Below are 12,500 nucleotides of genomic sequence, written 5' to 3'. Positions count from 1 at the left end.
GGTATTGTCACGTATTGAGTAGATCCTAAGCTGGTTTGGTTTTCTGATATACTAATGCGACCTTTCTGCCCGCCTTCCTTCTTTGCGTCTTGTCTTCCTTCCTTCCTTCCTTCCTTCCTTCCTTCCTTCCTGCTTACTTTTTTTGTCTTTCCTTCTTTACTCCATCTCATCCTTCCTTCCTTCTTTCTTCTTTCTTTCTTGCTTTTTACCTCCAGTTCCTTGTTTTCCTTATTGTTTGTGTCTTTTAGTGTTTTCTTTCACCCTTTGGTCATTAATTGCATTTCTCTCTTCGTTCATTAGTGTTTCCCTCACCATTACTTCTTTTCTTATTTTTTTTCTTCCTTCCTTCCTTCATTCATTCATTCCTTCATTTATTCCTCCATTCCTTCCTTCAATCACTCATTCATTTCTTCCTTTTTCTTCTCTCCTTTCTTCTTTTCCTTCCTTCTTTTCCTTTATTTTATTGTTTTCTTTCTATCCTTAATTCCTTTTCTTTATTTCTTTCATTCTTCATTCATTATTTCTTTTCTTCCTATCTTTCTTTTTTTTTTCTTCTATTCTTCCCTTCATTTTTCTTCCTTCCTTATCTGTTTGGTTTAATGTTCCGCCCCATCTTTTGTCTCTTCCTTTTTCTTCTCTTCCCTTTTTCCTTCCTTCCTTCTTCCCTTCCTTTCTTACGTCCTCTCTTCCTCCCTGCCTTCCTTACCTCCTACCTTTCCCCCTTCCTTCCTTCCTTCCTTCCTTCTTTAATTCTTTCCTATATGTATTTTGAGTCTCTTTTTCCATTTCTCATCTTTTCTTTTCTTGTTCTCTCATCCTTTCACGTTTCATAATTATTCGTTGTTTTTTTTTTTTTTTTTTTTTTTTGCATTTAAGGTGTCTGTTTCAATTTTGCTGCTCTTTTTTTTGTGTTATTTCAGGAATCTTGGCTTTTGTTCATGTTTATGTCTGACTTAACTATCGCCCCCTTCCTCCTCCTCCTCCTCCTCTTTTTCTCCGTCGTCATTTTCCTCCTCCTCCTCCTCCTCCTCCTCCTCCTCCTCCTCCTCCTCCTCCTCCTCCTCCTCCTCCTTACACATCAGATAATAATAATGTAACATATCACGAACACACTCATAAGATTTGTTGTTGTTACCTCCTCCTCCTCCTCCTCCTCCTCCTCCTCCTCCTCCTCCTCCTCCTCCTCCTCTTACACTACTCAGTACTCACCAGTAGGAGGCTGAGCGACGCCCAACGCCCACACGACTGCCGCCACCACCGCCCACACCTCAGCGGCCGCCACCATGTCACCGCCGCTGCTCGCTCACGCCCGCGCCGCTCAGTGTCGCCCTTCCTGCAACACAGAGGAGGGCGCGTCAGGGCAGGACGGGGCTGTGTGGGGCTGCACATGATGAAGGGAAAGGTTGAAAGAAGAAAGCAGCGTTGACAATAGAATTTAGGAGGAGGAGGAGGAGGAGGAGGAGGAGGAGGAGGAGGAGGAGGAGGAGGAGAAGAAGAAGAAGAAGAAGAAGAAGAGAAAGAAGAAGAGAAGGTATAAGAAGAACAGGACAAGGAGGAGGTGGAGGAAGGGGAGCAAGAGAAGGAGGAGGAGGAAAAGGAGGAGGAGGAGGAGGAGGAGGTAGAAGAAGAGAAAGATAAGGACGAGGACGAGGAGGACGAGGTAAAGAAGGTAGAAGAAGAAGAGGAAGACAAGGTAGAGGAAGAGGAAGAGGAGTAAAAGAAGGAGGAGGAACACGGGAGAAGGGAAGGAGGAGAGGGTGAGAGAGGAGAAGAGGAAGGGGAAGGTAAAAAGAAGAAACAGATGAAAAGGAGGAGGAGGAGGAGGTAGAGGAAGAAGAGGAGAAGGAGGAGGAGGAGGAGGAGGAGGTAGAAAAAGAGGAGGAACGTGAGGTAGAAGAGGAAAGTGAATGATAGAAGTACATGTCGAAATAAACCAAAGCATCAAGAACTTTATTGAACCTAACGAGGAGAAGGAGGAAGAGGAGGAGGTGAAGGAGGAGAAGGAGGAAGAGGAGGGGGAAGAAAGGGAAGCCGAGAAAGAAAACGAAGAAGAAGAAGAAGAAGAGGAAGAGGAGGAGTGGGAGTTACATGTTCAAACCTCTTGCATATTTGAAAAGACTGCACTTTGTTTGAGACGCCGCAATGTCGGCTGGCCAGAGACACGAGAGAGTAAAAAAAAAAAAAAAAAAAAAGAGAAAAAAAGTCAGTCAGACCAATTAGTGTTCCCCAAATTAGTTATTTTTTCAAACGGAAACAGGGAAAATAGTATCATGTTTGCTAAATAGGTGAAAGAGTTGAGGACACTGATTAAGTCATGCAATAGGGAGGTGGGCAGAATAAGAGTGGGTAGAAAGTTTCGTGTAGAGCGACGCAGCGGGTGGAGAGAGGCAGTATAAGCAGATTCAGAAGAGCAGTAACCATGGTGATGAGGGTGAAAGATGACAGGAGATGCAACATTGCGGCGGCGAGTCAGCGATTGAAGTCTGTCAGTTAAAGGAGCTGGTCAAATGTATTTGTATATTCACACACACACACACACACACACACACACACACACACACACACACACACACACACACACACACACACACACACACACACACACACACACACACACACACACACACACACACACAGAACTCTATCCCAGCATTAACATCAACAACCAAACCAATTCGACGCCCACATCACAGTTACATGCACGCAAAATGATTAACGTTAAATAGATAAACTAACAAAAAAAAAAAAAAAAGGAAAAAAAGAAAGACTAAGCTGGACCTAATAATAAGTGGCTGGAATGTAATGATGCCAGATGTATACAGTTTTACAGGGGCCGAAAATGCGCTTTGGCCGAGCTGTCCAGGCTGGCATAGATGAAAGGGCATCACTAATGGGGGCTTTTTCCCGCGCCCAAGCAAATCCGAACTGTGCCCGTGTTCAGACAGAGGATTAGTTCACCACGTTCACCAACCCTGGGACCCAAATGCTGGTTGGTGACGGCTGAATGTTGAGAGGAGAGAGAGAGAGAGAAGAGCGAGGGAAGCAGATGTATGGTCAGAGTGTGGGGAGGAGGTAGAAAGAGGAAGAGTAGAGGGATTAAAGAGATGGAGAAGAGGAGAGAAGAGGAAATGATGGAGTAGTATAGAGAGAAGAGAATAGAAGAGGTGACCATAGATAGTGAGACTGGGGGAGCTGGAGATGATAGGAGAAAGGAATGCCTGCAGTATTAGAGAGAGAGAGAGAGAGAGAGAGAGAGAGAGAGAGAGAGAGAGAGAGAGAGAGAGAGAGAGAGAGAGAGAGAGAGAGAGAGAGAGAGAGAGAGAGAGAGAAGAAAGATGTCACTACAGCTGAAAAGACAGGCAAGAGAGAGAAAGAGATCAACAGGGAATGAGAGAGAGGAAGGCAGGGAGAGAGTGAGTGTGTATGTAGTGGCTGGAATGTTTGTGCTGAGGCTGCAGGGGATGTGGTGCGCTCAGCTTGCTTGCCCTCTCCTGCACCGATTATCAGCTGACCAATAATGAACGGGAAGGGAAATATATCGCACTGATTTCCCCCACCTTTTTTAGTTTTAGCATTTTTTCCAGCAGGGAGTGTTGGCGAGTGTTAAGTGGAGGGGGAATGTGAAAGTTGGGTTATATTTATCTTCTGGTTTGCTGGGGGTATAATGTTTGGTAGAATAATTGGTGTCTGGAGAGGAAGGAAAGGGAAGATGAGATTAAGGATGGCATGTTTAAGTGCTTTGTTTTCGCTTTATCTATTTTCAGAGGCCACAGATTATTGCGAGAATTGTTGTTTTCAGACTTTTCCCAATGATGATGTGTAATACTTCTTTATCATTTTGCTGCTTCCGTTATTCTCTCTTAACATTCCGGTCAGTGTTAGCATCTGGTAGCATGGACGCACCGATACATAACGGAAAACAGGAGGTTGATTGTTGTTTTTCCTAACTACGAAACTGGATATAAATTCAGATAGATTGATAGATGAATTGATAGATAAATAGAATGAGAGATAGGTATACAGACGGACAGATAGATAGATAGGATATATAGATAAACACACTCACATACAGGTAACTAGAAAATAAAGTATGCAAAAATGAAGTTGTAAGTGATAAGGAAAAAAAATGCGGATCTATAAAAGAATTTAGCTGTCATTAGAATGATAAAAGTACTCATGAAAAACACAAATGACTTGCTCTAGAACCTGTTGAATGTCGTAGGTATGAGACATTGAAGTATCTAAGAATCCAGCCTTTAATTCTCCTCTCTAGTTGCCATGAGGAGAGGAGAGGAGAGGAGAGGAAGGAACCGTTGCGTCTAGGGAATTGTTTCTTACTTGTGTTGATGGAGGGATGTAGGAATTGCACTGTGAATGATTTATCTGTTCATTGTATTTCTTTATTCAGTCTATTCATTTCTTTTGTTTCTTTCTTTTTCTTTTATTTATACAATGTGGGCTTTTCACAGGAATTTTCGGGCTACAGGAGGTATCAGAAAGCCCACCAGAGTAAGGGAGCCCTTCCTACACTCGAACCGTGGCCAGGATTCGAACCAGTGAGCTTGAGGACCCCTTGTACCACAGCGGCCCTATACCTATAACTTACAGAATAGGAATCGTAGGCAAGGAAGGATTTGGATAATTGTGGATTGGAATAGATAGCAACAGAGAATCCTTTTTAACACTTGATAACCGCTTGAAAAAATAGCAAGATAGAAAAAAAATAACAGGGAAATATATGTCTTAGTTCACGTAAGGGTCTCATTAGGTTAGGTTAGGTTAGGTTAGGTTAGGTTAGGTTAAATTCGGTTCAGTTAAGGAAGTTTAAGATGAAGAGCTGCAGGTGATAGTTAGAGAGACCTGAGTGTGTTAATGGTGGTCCTGGCAGGCGAGATGTCACAACTAGAACATATCAACTTTCCTTTTCTTTCTATCTATCTATCTTTCTGTAAATATGTCTATCTATTTATGCTATCTATCTATTTATTTCTCTGTCTGTCTGGTTCTCTTTCTATCTTTTAATCTAACTATCTATTTATCTGCCTATCTATCTATATATCTATTGGTCTATCTGCATACCTATTTCTCATTCTGTTTATATATCTCAGTTTATATGTGTCTATCTTCTTCATTTTACCTCTCTCTCTCTCTCTCTCTCTCTCTCTCTCTCTCTCTCTCTCCTTCGTTCTTTACCTCTTCATCTCTGTTTCAATTTTTCCCTCCCTCCTCTCTGCTCTACGTCTCGTCTCCACAGCACCCTGAAACTTGGTACCTTGAGGCTTGGGTGGTCGGTCCGTATATTTATTTCTGGATGCTGGGTTACTACGCCTCCATTTCCCCATCAAACATCCCTTCACTCCTTCCCTATACCTCCCATCACTCCCCACCATACATTTCTTATCTCCTCCTCATCATGTGCTCCTGTGTTTTGAACTGTTTTCCTTGCACTGTCTCACTTTCTATCTTCCAACGTCTTTTTTCCATTGTTATCATCCTTCGTTTATTTCCCATGTACCTTCTTCCATCATTCTGCTCTCCTTCTTCCTATACATCCCTTTCTTTCTTTCACTCCCATTTCCTCCCATCTATTAATTCCCTTTCATTTTTTTTCATTCTTTTCATCCTTCGTTTTCTTTCCATGTATTTCCTTTCATCTTTCTGTCCTCTATCTTCTCTTCATCCCTTCTTTTCTTTCACTCCCTTCTCCTCCCATCTATTCCTCCCTATCTTTCTTCTCCTTCATCCCACCACCTGTAGTTCACCCATTTAGCCTGCCCCGCCTTCACCGCCTTACCTGTCTGTCCACTATCCATCCTGCCTCACCTTTCTCGTCCCCTTCTTCTTCTTCCCTCTCCTGCTGTCCCTTCACCTGCTGTTCCTCCCTTCCTAATCCGGGCAAAGTGGAAATAATTGTATCGAAAACATTGTTAAGGGAAAAAAGGGGCAAGGGGCATAATTAAATAAACATGAAACAGTTCCATTTTTTAAAGCTAAGGAAGGAAAGAACTCGTATAAAACTAAACCAGAACACCGACTTTTAAAACAGTGTACATGTGTGAGGCGGGAAAAACTTCGACTCCTAAAATATTCATAAGTCTGCCTTCCTCTCCTTTCCTCCCTTCCTTCCTTCCTTCCTTCCTTCCTTCCTTCCTTTCTTTCTTTCCTCCCCTTCTCTTCCTTACCCTCTCTCTCTCTCTCTCTCTCCCCCTCACTTCCTTCCTTCTTTCCTCTTCGCCTCTTCCTCCCTCCTCTTCTGCCTCCTTCCTCTCCCATCCCTCCTTCCTTCCTGTCGCACTCATATACTCCTCCTCCTCCTCCTCCTCCTCCTCCTCCTCCTCCTCCTCCTCTCAGTCTTCTTCGTCTTCCTCGTACTTCTCCATCTCAATTTATTATTTTTCTTTTCTCCTTTTTTCTCTCCTTTCATTTTTCTTCTCATCATGTTTATTTTTTTTCACTTTCCTCTTCTTCTTGCTTCTCTGTTGTCGTCTTTCCTTCTCGTCTCTCTCTCTCTCTCTCTCTCTCTCTCTCTCTCTCTCTCTCTCTCTCTCTCTCTCTCTCTCTCTCTCTCTCTCTCTCTCTCTCTCCTTCTTTTCCTGTTTGTCTTTTTTATCAATTTTTCCTCCTTCCTTACTTTTATTCATGTGCTTCTTTCGTTTGTTTCCTCGTGCACTTTACTCTGTTTCCTGACACACACACACACACACACACACACACACACACACACACACACACACACACACACACACACACACACACACACACACACACACACACACACACACACACACACACACACACACACACACACACACACACACACACAGTTCCTGCTTATGGGAATTATGTCTGTCTGTCTGTCTGTCTGTCTGTCTGTCTATCTGTCTGCCTCTCCGTCTGTCTAATGTCTGTCTCTCCATCTGTGTGTGTGTGTGTGTGTGTGTGTGTGTGTGTGTGTGTGTGTGTGTAACATCGTTGAATTTAACCAGTTTTGATATTTTACTTTCAAACACAGAGAGAGAGAGAGAGAGAGAGAGAGAGAGAGAGAGAGAGAGAGAGAGAGAGAGAGAGAGAGAGAGAGAAATGTTTTTTTTTTCCTGCTCTGTTTCTTATGATGTTTGTAACGCCATAAATCCTACTTTTGGTCTGGGTGGAATAAAAAAAAAAGTGTACACGCTAAAGGAGATTGGATCGTGACCTGTGTGTGTGTGTGTGTGTGTGTGTGTGTGTGTGTGTGTGTGTGTGTGTGTGTGTGTGTGTGTGTGTGTGTGTGTGTGTGTGTGTGTGTGTGTGTGTCGGGTTGTTTACATGCGTTGCTAATGCGTTAACGAGCTGGAGATGGAGATGGTGCGTGTGTTGTGCTAATGTCATAATGAGGTTGTAAGTGCGGTTGTTTCCTGTGGTGTTGTTGTTGGTGGTGGTGGTGGTTGTCGTGGTGAAGGTATGCGTGGTTATTGATGGTGGTGTTCGGTAGTGATAGTGCTGGTGGTGATAGTGGTGGTGGTGATGATGCAAAAAGCCAACAGGTAGTGTCTTGTATAAGTGGGGTTGAGATGGTGCTGATAGTGTTAATGGTGGTGGTGGTGGTGGTACAGTATGGATATGCATCTTCATAACCCAGCTCTTGACCGTCTCTCTCTTTCCTTCTCGAGTTGCATTTAGAGTTCATTGTTTTTCATTTTTGTTTGTGACGGAGCACCTGATCATGGGCGCTTGTTATCCATGGTCAACGATCATGGCGGAGGCGTGCACTGCGCTCTACCTCACTAAGTCCTGCGGTTTTCGACGTTTTCATCTTTGATTAGGACTATTTTCAAGGACTATAGAGATGACCAGCTAGGAAAGGGTCGGATAATGTTATCATCCATGACTCAACCGGAGAAAGGAAGAGACTGACACACAAAGTAATGTAATTCAGGCACCACCACACTGAAGCAGACCTCCAGGTATATGTTCAAACAGACATCATTTTTACTGTCGTGATGTATCGAAGTATATACAAAGATGACCTAGAAACATATGTAACTGTATTTATCGCAGCAGGATAACGTAAATAAATGGTAAAATAGTGTCTCGAGGTGAGCAGGAGACTGATTGATTGCTTCATAGGAAACATTGCGTCGCGATGACAAGGAAGCAGCACAGCAGACACTTGTGGCGGCATTGACCAAGTTGATGTATTTTTTTATTAGACAAACTCACGTAACATTAGGAAAATAGGAGGAGCTGCAAGAAGTGATCAGGCCTTCACGTGGCTAATCCCTGCATGAAAGTATTTTCACTTATCATTATCATCCAAGTATTTATCTAATTGTCTTCTACTTACAACCAGGAATAATGTCGTTATGCTAATTATAGAAGTGAACTCGTCTAATGATTCAAGAAATATCGTTCAGTCAGACTTTTATCACTTCAATATTAATTTACTTTACTCCAAATAATCACCAGTGAAATGGATACACAGATAAATTATTGACCACTTCATAAAAGACAGTAAATATCTTTGTGAGCATTCATTAACAAATTATGTACAGGTGAATGAAAAATGAGCTTTGATATATAGAAGCAATATATTCTGGTGTTTGGATTCCATGTTACAAAGATGTGAAGGAGATCTACGCGGGAGGAGGCGTGGAGGCAAGGAGAGGCTTATAAATGAATGTGGAGAAAAACACTCCTCAACACTGCATTGATAAGTCCTCGAATGGAAGGAACAATGATCGTAATAGAATATTTATCTCATTATATTTGATTGGAAGGAGAAATATTATATTTTTTGCCGATGTCTTAGTATTCAGATAACTAAGCTCAAAATATGGTAAGGGATAAAAAAAAAATCAACATTTCGAGGCAGTCGTAATAAAAATGGATGATGAAATGTAAATTGAGAGTGAAATTAAATGCCAGATACGAAGAAAATAATAAATACTAATTGAAAAACGTCCGAGAAAGATTAAAGAAAAATTAACGCCACTTGTATAAAGAAATAATAAAATTTGAAATAAGTTGTAATACGAATGAAAGAAAAAAAAATAGAATACTGATGCATGATCGTAAAATTCACCAAATAGAAAAGAAAACAAGTAAAAAATCTGAAACAAAAATTAAACAACATTTTTATGCCGCCACATTAAAAAAAAAATAAATAAAAAAGAGAAAATAACGATTGAAGAAGAGCAAATAGAAATAAGAACAGACACGCGAGTGAAGGACGAGCCACCAATGTCACTGTCGACAGAGGAAACAAACTGAAAACATGACAGTAATGAATAAATAAACACTCATTCCAGAACTTCTCAGGACGCAATGCACTTAACCACTTCAATACCACGACGCGTTATTATATTCATTATGCTTGCTATTCAGTGACTTATACAGCTTCAGAAACTTATGTGGTGTTTAGATTAGTGAAGATTCTGGCTATTAATCATCTGACCTCTATAGGCCCTTCCTAATGTCAATAAAACCGTCTAATCATACCCAAACTCACGGTAAAAATGCGTACCAGAATTGAAAGGGTTAATCAAAACAAAATAGTGCACTGGAACACACGACACAAACACAACACGTCAACACTGCCACAATAAGAAAAAGAAAAGAAAAAGAAAGAAAACGAAAACGAGGAACTGCAGATACAAAAAAACAAATAGAAATGAATATGTAAAATGAACAGATAGAATAAACAAAAAAAAAAATAAATAGATAAATAAATAAATAACACTACCACAATAAAAAAAGAAAACGAAAACGAAAACGAGGAACTGCAGATACAAAAAACAAATATGAATAGATATGTAAAATAGATAAACAGAATAGACAAGAAAATAAGTAGATAAGTAAATAAATAGGATCCAGCGACCAGGTATCACAAGCGGAGGAGATTAGCGCTGCATCGCCTTGAAACGCCCGAGGGAGTAAAGGAATGCAGCTAATTGGGAGAAGAGCTACAAACTGAATCCATGAATGCGGAATCAGACGAAATGACGAGTATGGGACGGAGTGAAGCTGGACTCTCCTTCTCCCTCCCGCCCCACCAAGCCCTGCCTAGCCCCGCCACGCTCCACCCTCTCTGTCCCGCCCCGCACTCACAGCCAATTAAACCCTTTCTAAACACTTTCCTGGAAGAGAGAAGTATGTAATCCACGCCGCATCCTGACTGTCTGGAAATTCTGGATACCATGGAAGGGGAAAAGTAAAGGTAACATGACCGTGTAAGTCTTCCGGTGATAACTAATGACCAGAGAGAGAGAGAGAGAGAGAGAGAGAGAGAGAGAGAGAGAGAGAGAGAGAGAGAGAGAATTACAATTTAAGATAATCCTGGTTGTTATTGTGAGTAAGAAACGGCTTTAAGTCTCTCTCTCTCTCTCTCTCTCTCTCTCTCTCTCTCTCTCTCTCTCTCTCTCTCTCTCTCTCTCTCTCTCTCTTCATAAAATTCGTCTTTCACATCTTTGTACTTCTTTCAGTTCCTATTTCCTTTTCCTTTCCGTCTTTATTCTTCACTTTCTTTCACCTCTCCTCCCCTTCCCTCCCCCCCCCGTTCCATTCCCTATCTCCCTCACTCCCTCTCTCTCCCTCCCTTCAATTCGCTTTGCCTTGAATTTCGTTTCTTTTCTCTTCCTTCCTTCCCTTCTCTTCCCTTCCCATCCCTTCTGTTCCTTTTTTTTTTCCTTCCCCCTCCCTCCCTCCCATCCTCCCTCCCTCCCTCCCTTCTGTTTTATTTTTTTTTCCTTCTTCCAAAATGGACCTTGTTTTCGTCATAGAACTGTCACAGGATCAGAAAAGGAAGAAAAGAAAAAAAAAAAAAAACAGCAACAACATCTACTTTCTCCTTTTGCTTTGTCCCAGTACATGATCTTCCTTCCTTCCTTCCTTCCTTTCTTCCTTGTTTCTCCTTCTCCTTTTCCACCTTTATCTATCTATCCTATTTCCTCCTCTCACTACTTCTCTTCCTATCCTCTCTCAAACATATCATTGATCCTGGCCGTTACTCCACACACACACACACACACACACACACACACACACACACACACACACACACACACACATACAGTCACATCATATCCTCTCCGACCACTTCCTTTTATTTTCTTTTTAGCTTCTATTTTTTTTCCTGTGCAATATTGAAAGCATCAGTAATAAGTATAAAGAAGTAAAGTATTAATGCGAGTCTCGTGCTGATTGCAAGCTTTTTTTCTTCTTCTCCTTTTTTATTGTGTTAATGACAAGTACTCTTTTTTTTTTTTTTTACCGTGTTGATATTAGTGTCAAATAATTAGAAAGTCTCTCTCTCTCTCTCTCTCTCTCTCTCTCTCTCTCTCTCTCTCTCTCTCTCTCTCTCTCTCTCTCTCTCTCTCTCTCTCTCTCTCTCCCTCTCTCTTGTTATGTGTCTATTTTTTATTATAATTATTTTTTTCATGTGTTTTTTTCAGTGAGTTCTCTTTGGGAAATGTGAGGCAGTTTTTGTGAGGTGTCCTTGTCAATTAATGATATTCCGGCGTTGCATTACGTCACATCTTTGCTCTACTCTGGCTGGGTTGTTGTTGTTGTTGTTGTTGTTGTTGTTGTTGTTGTTGATTTTTTTTGTTTTGTTGTTCGGTTTACTCTTTCCACGCCTTTTTTTTTTTTTTTTCTTCTTCTTCTTCTTCTTCATCATCCTTTCTTCTTCTTCTTCTACTACTACTTTTTCTTCTCTTCTTCTTCTTCTTCTTCTTCTTCTTCTTCTTCTTCTTCTTCTTCTTCTTCTTCTTCTTCTTCTTCTTCTTCTTCTTCTTCTTCTTCTTCTTCTTCTTCTTCTTGTTTTGTTCTTGTTCTTGTTCTTGTTCTTCTTCTTTTTTCTTCTTCTTCTTCTTCATCATCATCCTGTTCATTTTCTTGTGCATTTCTTCTTCTTCATCATCCACTTTTCTTCTTTTCTTCTTCTTCTTCTTCTTCTTCTTCTTCATCTTGTTCTTCTTTTTCTTCTTCTTCTTCTTCTTCTTCTTCTTCTTCTTCTTCTTCTTCTTCTTCTTCTTCTTCTTCTTCTTCTTCTTCTTCTTCTTCTTCTTCTTCTTCTTCTTCTTTTCTTCTTCTTCTTCTTCATCATCTTGTTAATTTTTTGTGCATCTTCTTCTTCTTCTTCTTCTTCTTCTTCTTCTTCTTCTTCTTCTTCTTCTTCTTCTTCTTCTTCTTCTTCTTCTTCTTCTTCTTCTTCTTCTTCTTCTTCTTCTTCATCTTCTTCTTCTTCTTCTTCTTCTTCTTCTTCTTCTTCATCATCATCTTGTACATCTTCTTCTTCTTCTTCTTTCATCTCCTTCTTTAATTTTTGTGCATCTTCTTCTTCATCCAATCTTTTCTTCTTCTTCTTCTTCTTCTTGTGCATCTTTCCTCCTCCTCCTCCTCCTCCTCCTCCTCCTCCTTCTCCTGCTGGTGTTCCATTTCCTCGCGTCTTGAAGGGAACTTATCTCACTTAGTGTTTTTCCTCCCCTGGTCAGTACGCCGGGCGGTGGAGGTAAATCCTGCGA

At 41.1% G+C, this 12,500-nt stretch overlaps 1 protein-coding gene across 1 annotated transcript in view; it reads right to left on the bottom strand.

The window, feature by feature from the left end:
• The window catches only part of LOC123516524, a 333,279-nt gene that overhangs the window by 205,975 nt on the left and 114,804 nt on the right, over nt 1–12,500 (bottom strand). The window contains 1 exon segment of the mRNA XM_045275948.1: nt 1,210–1,333. Coding sequence (XP_045131883.1) covers nt 1,210–1,285 — 76 coding nt within the window. The 5' untranslated portion in view covers nt 1,286–1,333.

This window comes from Portunus trituberculatus, chromosome 41 (assembly GCF_017591435.1).
Source record: "Portunus trituberculatus isolate SZX2019 chromosome 41, ASM1759143v1, whole genome shotgun sequence".
Classification (NCBI taxonomy): domain Eukaryota; kingdom Metazoa; phylum Arthropoda; class Malacostraca; order Decapoda; family Portunidae; genus Portunus; species Portunus trituberculatus.
Note: the sequence above shows the minus strand (reverse complement) of the source record. Positions and strands in the feature narration are given on the sequence as shown.